Source organism: Hesperophylax consimilis, chromosome 28, assembly GCF_061612785.1.
Source record: "Hesperophylax consimilis isolate HC1 chromosome 28, BYU_Hcon_1.0, whole genome shotgun sequence".
In the NCBI taxonomy this organism is placed as follows: Eukaryota; Metazoa; Arthropoda; class Insecta; order Trichoptera; family Limnephilidae; genus Hesperophylax; species Hesperophylax consimilis.
The window spans coordinates 1,819,463-1,836,042 of NC_142863.1; the positions used below are offsets into that span (position 1 = coordinate 1,819,463).

The 16,580-nt window shown below is 35.7% G+C and overlaps 1 protein-coding gene across 2 annotated transcripts in view; it reads right to left on the reverse strand.

Annotated features, from left to right (window-relative positions):
* Positions 1–1,287: 1,287 nt before the first annotated feature.
* Positions 1,288–16,580, reverse strand: part of LOC149410008 (modular serine protease-like) — a 60,557-nt gene continuing 45,264 nt past the window's right edge. For both annotated transcript variants that reach the window (XM_089649025.1, XM_089649024.1), the window contains exons 7-14: positions 16,289–16,437; positions 13,999–14,207; positions 13,239–13,445; positions 6,368–6,529; positions 5,724–5,857; positions 3,996–4,175; positions 2,255–2,414; positions 1,288–1,803 (exon numbers count right to left, since the gene is read on the reverse strand). In XM_089649025.1, the coding sequence (XP_089505151.1) occupies positions 1,589–1,803; positions 2,255–2,414; positions 3,996–4,175; positions 5,724–5,857; positions 6,368–6,529; positions 13,239–13,445; positions 13,999–14,207; positions 16,289–16,437 (1,416 nt within the window). In that variant the 3' untranslated portion in view covers positions 1,288–1,588. The remainder of the gene's footprint in view (positions 1,804–2,254; positions 2,415–3,995; positions 4,176–5,723; positions 5,858–6,367; positions 6,530–13,238; positions 13,446–13,998; positions 14,208–16,288; positions 16,438–16,580) is intronic.

A 16,580-nucleotide genomic window follows, 5' to 3' on the forward strand; every position in this document is an offset into this window, starting at 1 on the left:
GCCTTTTTTAAATCTATAAATAAGCCTGCAGTATGCTTACCCTGGTCTATATGCTTTTGGAGGGCGTATACAAAATCGAAGGCAGCACATTTTGTGTTAGATTGGTTACTGAATCCATACTGTTGGGATGCGAGTAAATTGTTTGATAGGAGATATTTAGTGAGCCTAAGCTTAATAACCTTTTCAAAAACTTTAGAGACGACAGAGAGGATGGATATAGGACGGTAATTAGAAGGATTTTATTTTTATTTTTGATTTTATTTCGATTTTCTATTGTTTGTTTTATACTGTTGTTAAAAATGAAATTTGTAATTGTTTTGTACTTAAAAGCACAATAGGGCGTCAATAAATCAATAAAAAAGATGATATTCATAACTAGGAAGATGCATACAACTTGTAAGATGATATTCATAACGAGGAAGATGCAACTTGGAAGATGAAAATTCAAGTTCCTTGGCATGAATATCAGGATCAAGCCAGGTAAGAAGAAATACATTAATGTTTTGGAATAGTGAAATAATAATAATTTTTGTAGTGCCATTTTTGTGCAAAATCACCTCAAGGGCGCTGTACAAATATATAGTATGTGTCCACAATGATTCTAACTTATTACTAACTATAACAGATTACATCCACCATTGATCACTAATACAAAACAATATGTACAATGCATTTCATTGATGGACTTGATGCTGCGTTAGAATGTACATACTAGTATATTTTGACTATTATTTATTTATATTTTTTACAGGCAGATTAAAACCATACTTACCGGGAGGTGACTTGAGATTTAGTCTATTTATTGTTTATTAGAGAAACTTAGATACAGTTCACACGCAGGGGACTTAATTGAGACACATGTAATTTGAAATGCAAGTAATAATTTGGGAATTTATTTAAATAATATGTATATTTGTGTTCTTTAATGAGTTTTTGGACAGGAAAAGCAAATTTTATGTTTTAACATAAACACATCACACTATCACACTACTCGTGTGTAACTCTAAGAGTTCGATGCGGCAACCTCGGATATTTTGGCCGAAACTGGTTTGAGTTTTTTGTAGTTATCTTTATTATTTTCGGCTTGCTGTTGATAAATTTGATCGTTAGCCCAACTTCACCTCCATGTATCCGACTTTCCAGTGTTTTGCATAGGTCCGACGAGTATTTCCTTTGGTTGAGACCTGAGTGCTGACGTAATAATAACCGAGTGGGTTTCAATGAGCGGTTCAGTCACGATCGATCCAGGACTAGTAACAATGAGTTAACACAGTACTAAATAAAAAGAGTACTTTATAATAATTTGTTTATTATGTGTAAAAATGAGTATTACTTTTTTGATCGAAACCTTAGTCAAAATATAATGTTTTGATAAATTTTTTCCATTCACTTATAATCAATATACCACTTTTTTATGTCTTCTTGTATAATATAGTGGTTGTCAATTTTTTGCTGCCTGAACAACAAGTAGATTGAAAATTGATGGAAAAAGAGGCTCAAGAGTCAAACAGTTTGAAAAATGGTAAATAAAGAAAGAAAAAAACACAAAAAGAAACATCGAAATAAACACTTAGGTCTTGGACAGTCTTCACTTGGACAATTCACGAAGCTGTTTCAGGACCCAATCCCTGAGCTTGTAGATCTGGGTGAAGGCAGTATAGGTGTTGGCCCTACACGTGGTCTTTTCGTCGTTCAGAGGACCGTTGCTCACGATACCGCGAAGGAACCATCGCGTCTGCTGCGTCAGGTCTTTAGCTGAAACCACGAACCCCCCACCGCTGTCTCCCTGACAGAGCGCCGAACCTGAAATGATACGGGATGATTTCAGTTTCTCCTCACAGCCAAAAGATCAAGCCAGAGTCAAGTTAGCCTGCCAGAAGCTGTACATGAACCCTCAGATACTTTAATAGTACACAACTGCTGACCCTGTACATATTGCAATTGACTTGAATTTGACAGACCTATCAATATTTGAAAGTAAAAGAACCCTCGACTCTCTAGAAATGGGCAGTCCGTTTGATAGATCCACCTATATTAACGAACAGCGCAACTTAGAGCACAGTCAGTAGGTGTGAATGCTGTCTTTGTTCTACCGGGTTTCTTTCCTCCTACGATATGAGTCTCCTTAAGACCCATATTCACTCCTTCCTCTCTTCAAAAAGACCCTTCAAACAGCATCCCCAAAGTTGACATAGATTCCGAGTGATTATTATTTTCTTGTGTGAAGTTAAAAAAGTGTATTTTTTTTAGTTACCATTCGTGAACCCAGCGCACATCTTATCCGTAGTCAAGTATTTAGCAAATTTGTACTTGGCCAGTTCAATTCGGCACTGTTGGTAATTAATGACTGGGATAGTCAGGGTCTTTAGTTCAGACGATGGTTCACCAGTTTCTGTTCTACCCCATCCTGCCACCTGAAAATAGAGAGTCAGATTGAGTATCTTATTCACTTCCAATATGTATATGAAAATGTATGGTTTCATAGTAAGGATTTCCAATGATTTAAAATTTTATTCACACATCAAAACATCTGTTCACATTTATTGTTAGAGGCATTCTATAATATTACCCTATAATATAGTCTCCTGTGTTTAATAATTACGTAATTCTAAAAGTCCTTTGCTAATTTTTGAGGCGTATTTATTTTAGAATTGGAATTTTTTTAGAATCATTAGATTATTATTTTTTTATCACATTATTTGAAATTGTTGAATTTAATTTACAGAGGAACATTTTTGATTTTATTTTTTATGTTTTATTTTAAATTATCCATTGGATAGCACTGATATATTAATGTTGATCCACTTCCATGTTCTAACCATTAGATCAAGGTTCATAGTATGTATTATTGTAACAATCATACTACAGTTTCGGGCTACAATTTTGTTATAAATAGATAACACACCATTGGTAACTTGTATGCCATATTAGCTGATGTTTTTAATAAGTCTCTATCGAAATATAAATCTGCACTGACGAAACATTTTAGCAGTGCATATTTTAACAAGGCCACTGAATAAAATTTCATTTATATTTTTTCTTTTCTTTATTTTTTCTTTACACTACCTGACGTGAACCCGGCGTTGCTCGAATTTTCTCTAATTTCTATTAATATAATATGAATGTATTATATTTATAAACCTTTCAAAAGAAATTCTTTAAATTATAGTCATAACCCTATCGAAATCCATTGTGTCGTTTAGAAGAAGTCGTTTTATAGAAACTTGCTGATGTTTACCCGGCGATGCTCGACTTTTCTCTGCTTTCTATAAATATAATACACATGTATTGTTTCGTGACGCTGAACGCTTTTTTCGCTCCAACCAATAAGGAGGCTAGGATTCAAATTTTACTGGTTTGAATCTGCGCAGTGTTGCTTTGAGTGGAATCTAGCCGCCCGCGCTGGCGCCGTAGCGACAATGTCATCTAATGACAGTTAACAAAACACCGTACCGATAACAGAACCGATGTGTGAATTCAAATGTTATCCGAAGTTATAATTAATGCAATTTTATACGAGCGCCTGTGAATACCTCCACCATACGAGCGCTGCCAACATCTCAACCAACTCTTCCGTAAGTCACATTTGCGAATACCTATCTTTTTGGTTCAACGAACAGAGCGTTAATTTACATAGGCATATACCTGCCTAGATTATAACCCTTATGATCTAACCCATGTGTCAATACTCTACGTGAATATCGCACTTGTATTATATACATAAACCTTTCGGAAGAAATTTTCTAAATGATGGTGAAAATTTTATCAAAATCCGTCGCGTAGTTTGGAAGAACTAAGCGGACAAACAGATAGACACACATAGCGACTTTATTTTATACTATTTAGAGGTTATTTGTACTATGACTAACAATCAATAACTAACCTGTTTGTAAATGGCGTTTGTGTCGTAATAATAGACAGATAATAAATAAATAACACAGTTAAGTAATTGTGAGTACCTACAAAAGAAAACAAGCAATCCAATGTTGTTTTACCTTGCCAAATACGCCGTCGGAGGTTTGAATGGTGTTGAGCTGGTCATCAATCAGGTCGAAGCACACGGCAGTAACGGAGTCCGAGAAAGAAAATGGCTTGTCCAGCACTACAAGAGCCAAGTCGCTCTGTTGGTTTTGTTCATCACCTCCGTAGCGTTCGTGGAACACTATTTTGCTCACCTAAAAAAACAATTGTTATTATTATGTCTTTACCAACGTAAACTCGTGAAAACAAAAGTCGTATTATAGTTGTAGGATTTCTGAAGCGGAAAGTATTTATAAAACAAATGTTTGCCTTAGAATCATTGCTTTTAAATGGAAGAAATTTAAAAATTGCAGCTTCTATCCAATTACTTGGGGAGAAGCAACAACAAACTCAGCTATCAGCCATATGGGAATTACACAGCAAACTATCATAAAGGTAATACTTTAAAAAACGTAGATTGACTGATAGTGACCAAATAATCAACATGTTTGACTGATTTTTGTAGAGACAAATATGTAAATTAATTATAATAAAATGGTTACATTAAATCGTTAAAAAAAGGCATTTTAAATATCTCCTCAGTGGTAGCATATCGCAAATAGTTTTTATTTGACTACCGCTGAGGAGATGTACAAGTTAAAACAGGTATTATTGACATTTTGTAAATTATAATTTAGTTAGTAAAATGTGTATACAAAAAAAAATGAACATCGTACCGCTCTGCCGGGGTACGTGCGCGATACGGTATCGATGCTTTTTCGAGGTCAGAATTTTCGAGCAATTTTGGCCGAAACGGGATACAAATGAGCAGTGGCGGGGAGTGATGAATTTTCCAGTTGCGTGGAGTTGGCACATTTTATAAATATAACATATTTTTGAAAAAATGTGGCCAACAACGTCCGTACAATTTATTTTCCTTAATATCCTTAGAATAAATATCTTAACATCTTACGGCTACCACAACTAGCATGGTGATGAGAAATGACTTAAAATCAATTACTGAGTCAACTGCAGAAGTCGAATTGAACCACTCAAAACCACGGCACCCCTTCTAAAAACTTTGAAAAAATCCTTAATAGGACCTCATCACACTATGCAGTATAATGTACAAGTTCCCCCCAATATTGAGAGGGTTATCACAGTTACATCAATATTTGGAAGTTCCGTCTTAAAGATATTTATAATAGGTCTTATGGAATCCTTCCATCCATTTGATTTAAATGTGTCAGAACAAAACTTAAAAAGTTTAAATGAATCCTACGAAAGGTTCAGCCCACTGCAGTCGATCCCGCTAGTTAATTTTAGTTTGTAATCATTTCTCATAATAACTGTTCTGGCATCGCTAATTTATTAATATACCTACATCCCCCACCATCTCCTCTTCGATCACTTTATCACCTGGAGAAGAGATAATGCCGGTAATTTGTATAATTTCAACAGCTCATCGAGCAAGTTAAAAGGTTCAACGCTGCAAAAGAAACAATCCAAATTCGTCGTGGAGTTTTAGTAAATATGAGGGAACAAGAGGACATCCACCACAAGGTAGGCCTATTTCAATATTCTGATGGCATCCTCCCAGCTAAACATCATTTTCTTTCCGTTCCTACATATCCTTCTTCCATCGCTTGGTCACCGAACTCAAATTAACTTCGCGGTCTTGATTTGCAGTTTCCAAGAGCTGTCATTAACAAAACATAATTTTAAATTTTCAAAATCTACCTCACATAATAACATTCACGAACCTCAGATCTTTGAATAAATTTACTTCCCCTCTCGTTCTCGTCATCCCAGTCTCTGTAAAACTTTCCCGCAGCCACTTTGTAATAAATGGGAGGAATGGGCTCGTTGTTGACAGGGTCCCAGAAGCAATGGCCGGCTGTAAATTACAAAAAAGTTAGGGTTACATTATTATTGGCTTAAAAAGTTATGAGGACTTGGCAGGAATGTGGGGGTTAGTGATTCCAGGAATAACGGAAGCATGCATCCAAGAGCAGGGCGATGGGTCGAGAGAGTCTTACTAGAGAGGTCAAATGGTCTCTGTCAATCAGTCTCTCCGAAGCAGATGAATCCACTTCACCTCTTTTTTTCGAGATAAACATTATTTGTGTTGATGGTGAAGATATCGCGAATACCAGGTATTTCCAGATAAAATTTTGGAAGTCTCAATCAAGTCACCCTCTTCTCTTCTTTCTTTTAATGTTGGGTATTTATTTCTTTGAGTTTATCTTCACATTGCCTGTGTTTAAAAACGCTTGTTATTTTTGTAAATTGTATCTGCACCCTCTCTATTTACCCTAGAATCTCATGTACCACTTTAATAAAATATTTTAAAATTTCAAAGATTTCAAAAATATTTGATAGCTTTGTGATAAAGTCCAATACATACCGCTGACGACAATGTTTGAGCGGATGATACTTCCACCGCAGATCTGAGTGATGACTTCTCCATCCTTCTGGAATATCCCCACGTGCCAGGGGAACGTGTCCTTCTTGGCCGTCTGTCCGTGGACTACGTAAGTAACACCCTGCCCCTTCTCGAAACCACAATCTGCAAATATACAAACATCTCCTAGCTTTATGAAAGAGTGCAATTATTCTAATTCAGCATTCCAAAGTCCAAAAAAACTAAAAATATGTATTTCATTGAATCATTGAAGATGATAACAGCATCATGTAAAACCTTTGCTAACTGTTATGTCTCTGCTTTACTTGCAGATTTCTGTGTTGGGAACTTTTTGATAAAGTAAAGGGTTCTTTTAATATAATTGTGTTTGTTTACGTAACAATTAATAAGTCTGGATTTAGCTACACTGTTCATTACCCGAGGGTTGGTAATTCTCTGTTTCTAGACGCTTGTTGTCTGTCAATAATATCCCACAGGCAATTGCTACACTCTAGCGACATCTGTCGGACTCTGGAGTAAGCTTTATGACTAGTGCCATCTATTGCTTGAATACCCAACTTATTACCATACATCACATATTTTCTTCTCCCCTCCCATCCTCCAAATGTCCACCCACTATCCCCACCTAACGATATTTATTCGTACTTGTGGTGTCGAAACCGGTAGCGAATTATAAAAAATATTGTGTAATAAAACTCTTCAAGTGTCTGGAAACTGCTATGTAGTTAAGCCGAAAATACAATTTTTTTTGTATTAAATATCTCGCTGTAACGGGATTATTATATAAATGAACAATTTTAACGGTAAACTCAGTTACTTTTTCTTTTGGGTACAATCAATTTGCAAGTATGACTATTTATAGCAGTAAAACAATATTAAAGAGTGTGTGCCAAGACCAAGTTGTTTGGCGGTCCGTCCTCTCTGCCTACCCCTGCGGTAAAACGGGGTGATGGTTAGTTAGTTAGTTAGTTAATTAACAATAGTAAGACAGTTTAACAACTTTAAAAAAAAACCCTTTATGGGTTCACTGAGGAAACAAGTTACACCCTGTATCATTCCTCCTACGGAATTAATATGTTCCCTTAACCCTTTGTTCTACAAAAGCGTATTTTTTCTCTCTAGGTTAGGTAATCTCTGAGCCAACGATTTATAAGGCTTCTCTGGAGTTAGTCCTGACAAAGATAACTTAACTTTCTAGAGCAAAGCAGGACCTTTTATCGGTGACATCCCTTGCCGGGATCACATCTGTAAATCAGAGCAGCAGGGTTAAAACTAACCAATAGCATCCCTTGTCCTAATTAGTAAGAGACAAAGTATTCGATAAAAGAACTAATCAATATACGCTCGGAATTAACATAATAACTAAGAATACATAAATTAACCTTTCCCATTGAATACTCTAAAAATTCATACATTAAGGGGAAGCTTAATCCTAAATCACTATTTTGATTAGTCTTTATAACGAATTGATGTACATTATTGAATACCAAAAAATATGCTTTAGATAAATTGAAGATTTTCTTATCGTTTAGTTTGAGTAGAATAGAAATTTTAAAAAAAGATTACGCAATAAAATATATAAATGTAAACTACTAAAAAAAATATATATTTTCAATAGAAATGTATGAACGCGTAAAGGAAACAACTCTAAAAAATACAGTATTATAGTTAAGATTATTTGTGACAGTTTCACTTGATTTACTTTTTTGCTTTCTTAGAAAATTATTTGAAAAATAAATAAAAACCAGTTTTGTTCTTGAAATCGAACGTTTCTAGACTCCGTTTGTCTTGCAATTTTAATGCCTATTACCTACAATATAAGATATACCAAGAATATAAACACATTTTTGGCTTGTAGCTTCCTCTTAAAAGATGGATGCACTTTATAAACTTACACATACCCACAAGATCAACACAACACAATACTCTATTCTACCGCAGTATGCGTAAGCGCAACTACATTACTAATTCTCCGAGACAACGGCTTCGCACTATGTGAAATCAATACTTAGGTGAACGACATGTATATTGTTAACTTGGTGAATTTTGTGGATCATCTTAAAAATCTATTCCAACCCTGTTCTTGAAACTTTGGTTGCCTATTGTTTTTTTTCATGTGTGTATATTTCGTCAAACGTAATTTTATTTTATTATTTCTTTCTCATGTTCTAAATCATTAATCGTGTCAAAATTATACCACATATACAGGGTTTTCCAATGAGAGGTGTTATTTTGAATAGCCCGCTATTTCGGTAGATGTTACTTTTAAAGCTGTCATTTTTTGACATTTGACAAGTAGAAACAACGCAATTGATAAAAATGGAACGATACACGCTTCAACAATGCTTTGAAATTATTAAAATTCACTTGAGTGAATCAAATGCAAATCATCTTGAGTGATGAGGCCCATTTCCACCTCGGTGACTTCGTCAACAAGCAAAATCGTCGCATTTGGGGCTCGGAAAACCCAAGAATTATTGTTGAAAAGCCTCTCTTTCCTCAATGTGTGACTTTTTGGTGCGGTTTATGGTCCGGCGGAGTCATTGGACCCTACTTTTTCGAAAATGAGGCTGTAGCAACAGTTACGGAGAATGGATTGCGCTATCGAGAGATGATTAATGATTTTTCATGGCTGAAATTGGATGATATTGATCTGGACAACGTTTACTTTCAACAAGACGGCGCTACGTGCCACACAAGCAACGAAACCATTGATCTTTTACGATTGAATATCAAAATAGTACCTCTTATTGAAAAACCCCGTATTTATTTGAAAGCCGTAAAATGAATAAAATAAGATGTATATATTGATTTTCACACTTTAATTTTTTAGTAATGTTTTCTAAACACGCCAAACGCGCGTCCAACATATGTAAACAGTTGATATTTCTCACTTGAGAACGGGACGCTTCTACGACTCGTTCTTGAGTTCAACAGCTCGGCTGTGAAACGATTTGCCGGCCTCTGTGTTTCCTCCCTCTCTCAACATGAAAACTCACTGAATCAGAAAACAATTCTTAAGGCGATCCACTACGTCGTGTAATATTTTAAATTGAGCCGCTATCAATAACAACCCTTATGTAGATGGCGATAAGGTTTAAATTCCCGCTTAACACCATCCGCCTGTTTTGATTTATGCAAGAAAAAAACATGGCCAAAAAGTGCCTTTTATTTTATTTTGTGGATGTTCAAGCATATAAATATTAAAAAAATTTTCGATCATTTTATAAATAACTTAATTTGCCACATTATACAATAAAATCATAACCGAAAATGGGTTCGTAAGTAGGAGATTTTGAACTTTAAAGCAGTTTTCATAGGCCTACACATTATTTTTTTCTGGGCTTTTATAAAAAGACTTACCTAAAAAATACTCGATTATTTCAAAGGCCAAGATGTATTCTACTCGCAGTATTTAATTAAAGCATCTGAAACATTTCTAGGCGACCAAATTTTCAAACCAAAAACACATGATTTTGCATTACTACGTATGGCATCGCCTTAATAAATAATCAAAATCAAAACGATGAAAAGGTTTAGTTTTTATGCTTTATTTAAATGATTTTTTCGGATTTATGGGAATTTAAAAAAATTATTATTTTGAAATGGCAAATCTCTTCGCAAAACGACATGTTATAAACAACTAATATTTTGGAAGTTTCAAAAGTAAATAAAACAATAAATATTTGAAAATAGAAGAATATTATATTTGTTAAAAGAATACATAATACTGATATTATAGCGGTATAAACTTAACAAACTTAAAAAATGAATTAAACAATAATTGATTTATTTTAATTTGTTATAATAAATATGTATAATGAGGATGAGAGCCTCTTTGGTTTCGTATCATACTTATTGTTATTTGTTTATAATACGCCTAAAAAGGCTTTTACATAAAAGCGATGCATGAAATCATAAGTACCTACACAGTGGAAACAGGAGAATATTTTTACTATATAAGAAACAATTATAATGTAGTCGGATTTGAGTATTGAAGTAGGAACTTATATATTATATTATAAAATGTTGAACACGGAGAAAAGTGATCCTGTTATAAAGTGATAGCATTGCGATTTCTTGACACAATATTAGTCATTCAGAATATACCGAGAACACGTATTCTTTCCTAGTAAATATCATGACGGAATGAGATAATATCAGGTCAATATCAAAATCAATATTTGTAAGAACACGAATAATTTTTATAAATTTATATAAGCCAGTCAAGATTTATAAATTAACATTTTTTATATAAGCAGGTTTTTTCCGTGTACACTGTGTTAAGAGGAAAGGTTTCGCTGCCTTTTCAATACAACAGTTAGGGAGAACGGTTGTGCGGCCTTTTCAATACAACAGTTAAGGGGAACGGTTGCGCGGCCTTTTCAATACAACAGTTAAGGGGAACGGTTTTGCGGCCTTTTCAATACAAGAGTAAAGGAGAACGGTTGTGCGGCCTTTTCAATACAACAATTAAGGGAAACGGTTGTGCGGCCTTTTCAATAAATCAGTTAAGGGGAACGGTTGCACGGCCTTTTCAATACAACAGTTAAGAGGAACGGTTGTGCGGCCTTTTCAATACAACAGTTAAGGAGAACGATTGTGCGGCCTTTTCAATACAACAATTAAGGGGAACGGTTGTACGGCCTTTTCAATACAACAGTTAGAAGAACGGTTTCACGGCCTTTTCAATACAACAATTAAAAGGAACGAATTTTTGCAATGATTTTAAAATTTTATATTTGCATGGAAGTTTGGTAAATATCGGTTTTTTATAATTACTATAAATTAACAAAAAATTGACAGAGTTGCCTCAAAAACCATGAAAAATTGATTTCTTTTACATCTATATTTCATCATTTTAAACACAAATAAATAAAGAAGCACATATTCGTACTAGATATTTGCTACACCTTTTGATTAAAATACGAATTATTCAGCTTGCTCAAGTAGTTTGGCTCGATTAGCGCTAATTGAGGAAAAACATTTTTTTCTTTCATTATGATTTTGGATACCGAGGTTTTCAGTACCGGGATCTATAGACTTTTTTCGTCAAAACTATGTGCCATAACCAATGCGATATCAATAAAAGTGGGATCATTTCTTATATGCCAACATTATTATTGTTTTGTGGCAAACAAAAATTTGTTTGGCTTTACACAGTGAATAACTTTTTCAGTTTCAAGAAATGCTATGCTCACGGGCTCCTCGCACAGGTAACACGTGACCGTTGAAATTCCAATATCAACTGACGGCCCCCTTTATTGGGTAGAACTACCTTAACCCTCCCGCACCGAAGGGGGGAATGCGCATACCCCAAACGAGACTTCTGTGCCTTATTTAAGTTGTTTTCACACAATTTAGGTAATTGTAGAAAATTATTCGGTAATTGAACGATATTTAAAAAAATGTCCAGTTTATTTTTTAAGATATTTAATAATTTGTATGCAATTCCAACGGAAAAAAATCTCTTTTACCGTTTATTTTACTATGTATGTTTGACGGCTGGTCTAGATGAGCGAGTTCTGAGTTTTATTTGAAAGGGCAAAAGGAACATTAGGAGACTTAATAGCACCGCGATATGTGGGGGACCCTAGTGACCCCATAGGCGAGAGTCACCGAGAATCTGCAAAACTGGAAACATTTGAAGGTGACCATTATCAAAAGCTGGACACCAGAAAGCTTATTTACATAAGAAGAGGAAAAATAGAAGAAGAAACATGAAGAAAGAAAAGTAGAAGAATGTAAAGAAGAAGTAATAAAATGTATGTTGGATGACGAAAACAGTTTTACACCGTTCATGTTTTTGCCACGAAAACAAGTGAATCATGAGAAGTGTCCTATCTTGGGAAGGTGGATGGTACTTTCACGCCGATGTGTGATTTTTTACCGACTACGAAGGGCGTCAGTCACCGGGAGTCAGACTCCCTTTCTGCCAGCCTGAAGTTACCCTTCACTTCCCCAACGAAGGACACCTCCCTTGAAGTGGCGGCTCGTGACTTTTGGGTGTACTAGTGTGCTAATATTAAAAAAAATTGCATTTCTGATGTTGTTATAGCTGAAAACGATTTTTTATTTTTTTTAGAAAATCGTTTTTTTGTATGAAGATTTTCAGGAAATTTCAGTATAGCCGTGCGCCGCACGGAATTCCTGAAAATCTTCATCCAAAAAATCATATTTTCGAAAAAAAAATAAAAAATCATTTTCAGCTACAACAACATCAATAATGCCATTTTTTGTAATATTAGCACTCTACTAACCCAAAAGTCACGAGCCGCCACTGCTCCCTTGCTTGATTTGTTTAAAGTTGGTCAAAAATAGAATTATTCATATTTATATAACACAAATAGGTTACTAAAAAACCCAGCCACCCGCAAAATTTATGCATGCGATTGTATTTATAAAAATAATATTGGCTTACTTCTTTCAAATGGGATAGAAAACCAATAGTTTTATGCAACCGACATCCTTTCTAAACAATTCCGGAGAAGAATCGGAAAAATATACTAAATGATATTACATACCTTTTAAGCAATATTTTAGAAAAGTACCCTTGGATAAGTTACTTCGGTAAATAACCTGCGATATCTAATTAAACTGTGTTTGTAAAATTTTCAACGTTATAATAATCATATCAATAAATTTCGAATGTTCGCCTTCAGATCATCACTTCCGATCTCATTGCCAGAGTTTTCTCGTAAATCGTAAACAGAAGTATTTATTTTATCATTTCTACTACGCCTTTTCTGTTTATCAAGTTCTGCCAACAAAATGACCCGATAAGTATCCATAATTGTGATGCGAACATCGGTATCAATATCTATTGTAATCCTGATGCCTTTAACGGTCTGACCTGGTTTGCACTTTGGAGTGGGATTGTCCCAACTGCCCCCACCGCCGCACTTCAAGACCTCCAGGAAGTCTGTTGAGCTGTGTCCATTCTTGCACTTGGAATCGACGATGGTTCCCGATGGCATTTTCTCTGCGCACGGGATAAAATTGTACATGGGATCTCTGCACGTGAAGTCTACTGTGAGGGAAGTCACCATGTTGCACTTCCCTGAAAGAAGATAATAAAAACAAATATAATTAGTATATATTATTACTTACAGATTGTCACTAGAAAAAGATGGGCACATGAGATGAGTTGACAATCTAAAATGAACTGCCGGCTTCGGACGGGAGAGAGTTTTCAAAATCACCAACACTACATTTGAGGAATGTTTATCTTCAATTCCAAGGCATTCAACCACAATCTCGACGTCAGCAGAGAATAGTTGGCGGTAACCATTATTGTAAGCGACTTTTAGCTTATGCCCTTGGAATACAGTGTAATCTACCCACTGTTCTAACATGTACAGCAAAGTGCAGAATGCGTCCTTTTGACGTTTGTACTGCAAAACTGAGAACGCCTTGACAGCATACCTGCCTAACGGATATCGCTTGTTTTCTATATCCTCGATGTCTTTTGGGTCGTCTGTGATAATATATCCCAGGTATTTGACGCTACGACAAACATCCATTTTCCTTCCGTCTAGCCATATTGAAGGTGTTTGCATGATTTCGTTTTTACATAATGATTTTTAAAGAATAACACAAAGTAGAGTACTCACTGTTACAGACGATAGTTGCTGGTTCTGGTACCCAGGCACCTTCTTCACACAGGAGGGAGGCAGCCGAGGACAAGTCATAACCAAAGTTGCATGAATACTGTAGGAAGCTGTATTGTGGAACGAGTTGTCCTGGTCCAAGCTTATATCTATGTTCAATGTATTTCCCTCCTTCTGGATATGCAGGCAGAATACAAGCTCCCTCAGGATCGCTGTAATTATTGAATGATCGATTGAATAAAACACCTCAAAAGCCAAGGCGATGGGTCAAAAGGTCTCCCTCAGCCAGCCTCTCCTGATCCGGTCCACCACCAGATGAGACCTAGACAAACCTCATCTCATGAACCCGGGCACCCCTGCTAAATGATCAATGTATCGAACCACTTGAGGTGACTTAAATCAGGGTTGATGGTTATTCATTCCCAAATTGATATTACTGATTTGGACACACACAGTACATCTTACTACAAGTGTTAAGGTACTATATACATTTACATATTAAATTACACATTACGTATGTCCAATAGACCGTCTTAGTAATTTCGTCTGGAATGAAAATCGTTTTTAATCCTTCCTCACTAATAATATACACAGGTATAAGTAATAATAACCAAAAATACTAAATAGGAAGAAAGTCAGTGGAGTACTGTGGAGAGACGAAGATATATTTTTTAAATCATGACGTACATAATATTTCTCATAATCTAATTTAATAATATAATTCATAATCTCATCTAACTGCGCAAAAGAGTGTAAAGACAGGGGAACTATATCGCTAGCTGGTTGGGCAAGGATTTATTAAAATGGGTCTTGAAGAGGCCCGGATTATATTAAAGAGCCGGAAGCTCGACGAGCTGTTCTCCTGAAGCCAATATCAACTGTGAACGGGTATTCGGTCCATCTAGTTTCACGCACGTGCACCTACACAAAGGGGATCAATGTTGCTAGCTCTTTAGAGCAGGCTCCATTAAATTACCTTTACAATAGACTCAGCGTGTCCACATTGCATCTGTGGATTACAGATGAAAATCGGTGTGTTAACAACGGATTGTCAATCAGACAAACTACCCTCCTTTGCACAGAATCAAGTATTATTATATTAAGGCGATGCACTACGTCGTGAAATATTTTAAATTTAGCCGCCATCAATAACAACCCTTACGTAGATGGCGATAAGGTTTAAATTCCTGCTTAACACCATCTGCCTGTTTTGATTAATGCAAGAAAAAAACATGGCCAAAAAGTGCCTTTTATTTTATTTTGTGGATGTTCAGGCATAAATATTTCATTTTTTTTCGATTATTTTATAAATAACTTAATTTGCCACATTATACAATAAAATCATAACCGAAAATGGGTTCGTAAGTAGGAAATTTTGAACTTTAAATCAGTTTTCATAGGCCTTATACATTATTTTTTTCTGGGCTTATAAAAAGACTTATCTAAAAAACACTAGATTATTTCGAAGGCCAAGATTTTTTAAGATTTAATTAAATCATCTGAAACATTTCTAGGCGACCAAATTTTTCAATCCAAAAACACATGATTTTGCATTACTACGTATGGCATCGCCTTAAATGAACTATGTTTTCAAGTATTTTGGGGCTCCAGCCCAGAGGTGGCTCGCAAATTCAAATGTTTTTTTGTTTTTTTTTTTTTTTATATTGAATACCTCACAAGAGTCCCAACTGCTCCCGTCTGGAGCCAGTGAGACTATGGCATCCCCAATTGGGGGATGTTGTGAGGCTGAAGGTAAGTGGGGAAGGGAAAGAGGAAGGTGGGGAAGTACCTGGCTATTCAGATCTAGGCACTAAACACGGCTAAAGCCATTTGGAGCAATGTTTCAATTCTGAATGGTGGTCTTACACCAGGGCGATACTGGTAGTATCTTCCACTCTGGAACATGCCGCAAATATACTATATATTATTTTAATTAATTAATTGTGAAATAACACAAATTAATCAAATAAAATTTATTTGCGCACGCCGGGTTCGAACCCGCGACCTTCGGAATGGCAGTCCAATGCGTTACCACTGGACTATGCCGGCCGTCAATATTATATAATTGTTGGGCGTATTGGAGATTTGTACAGGGTTAGAAGCCTGTCACTATTGGAGAATCTTCCATCCCTATAAAAGGACACCAGATTTACTCGGATTTCAACGTGGACCCCTGATAGTTGAGCCGGTCTGAGATAGATACTTACTCCAAGGATCTCAATGTAGTACTGGTAGAGATACAAATTACGAAAAAAGGTCGTTAACGTAATACGTCTAGTAATAAAATACTTACATATTTTCAGTAGGGTCAACGGGTGATGTAGTAGGTGGGGGTGGTTGAGTCACGGGGACAGGAGGAACTGTCGGGACTTGCGCTATCCAATCTTTGACGCCCGTGCAAAGAGCTGGGTCTTCGTCAGAACCATCAGCACAGTTCACTACCTACAAACGAATATAATATGCATCATGAAAGGATATTTTTATTTATTTATTTAACGCCCAGAGGGCTTTTACATGGTTGGTAGCAGAGATGTGCAAAATGGGTACCCAAAACCATTTGAAATGCAAAATGGAAATGGGTCAAA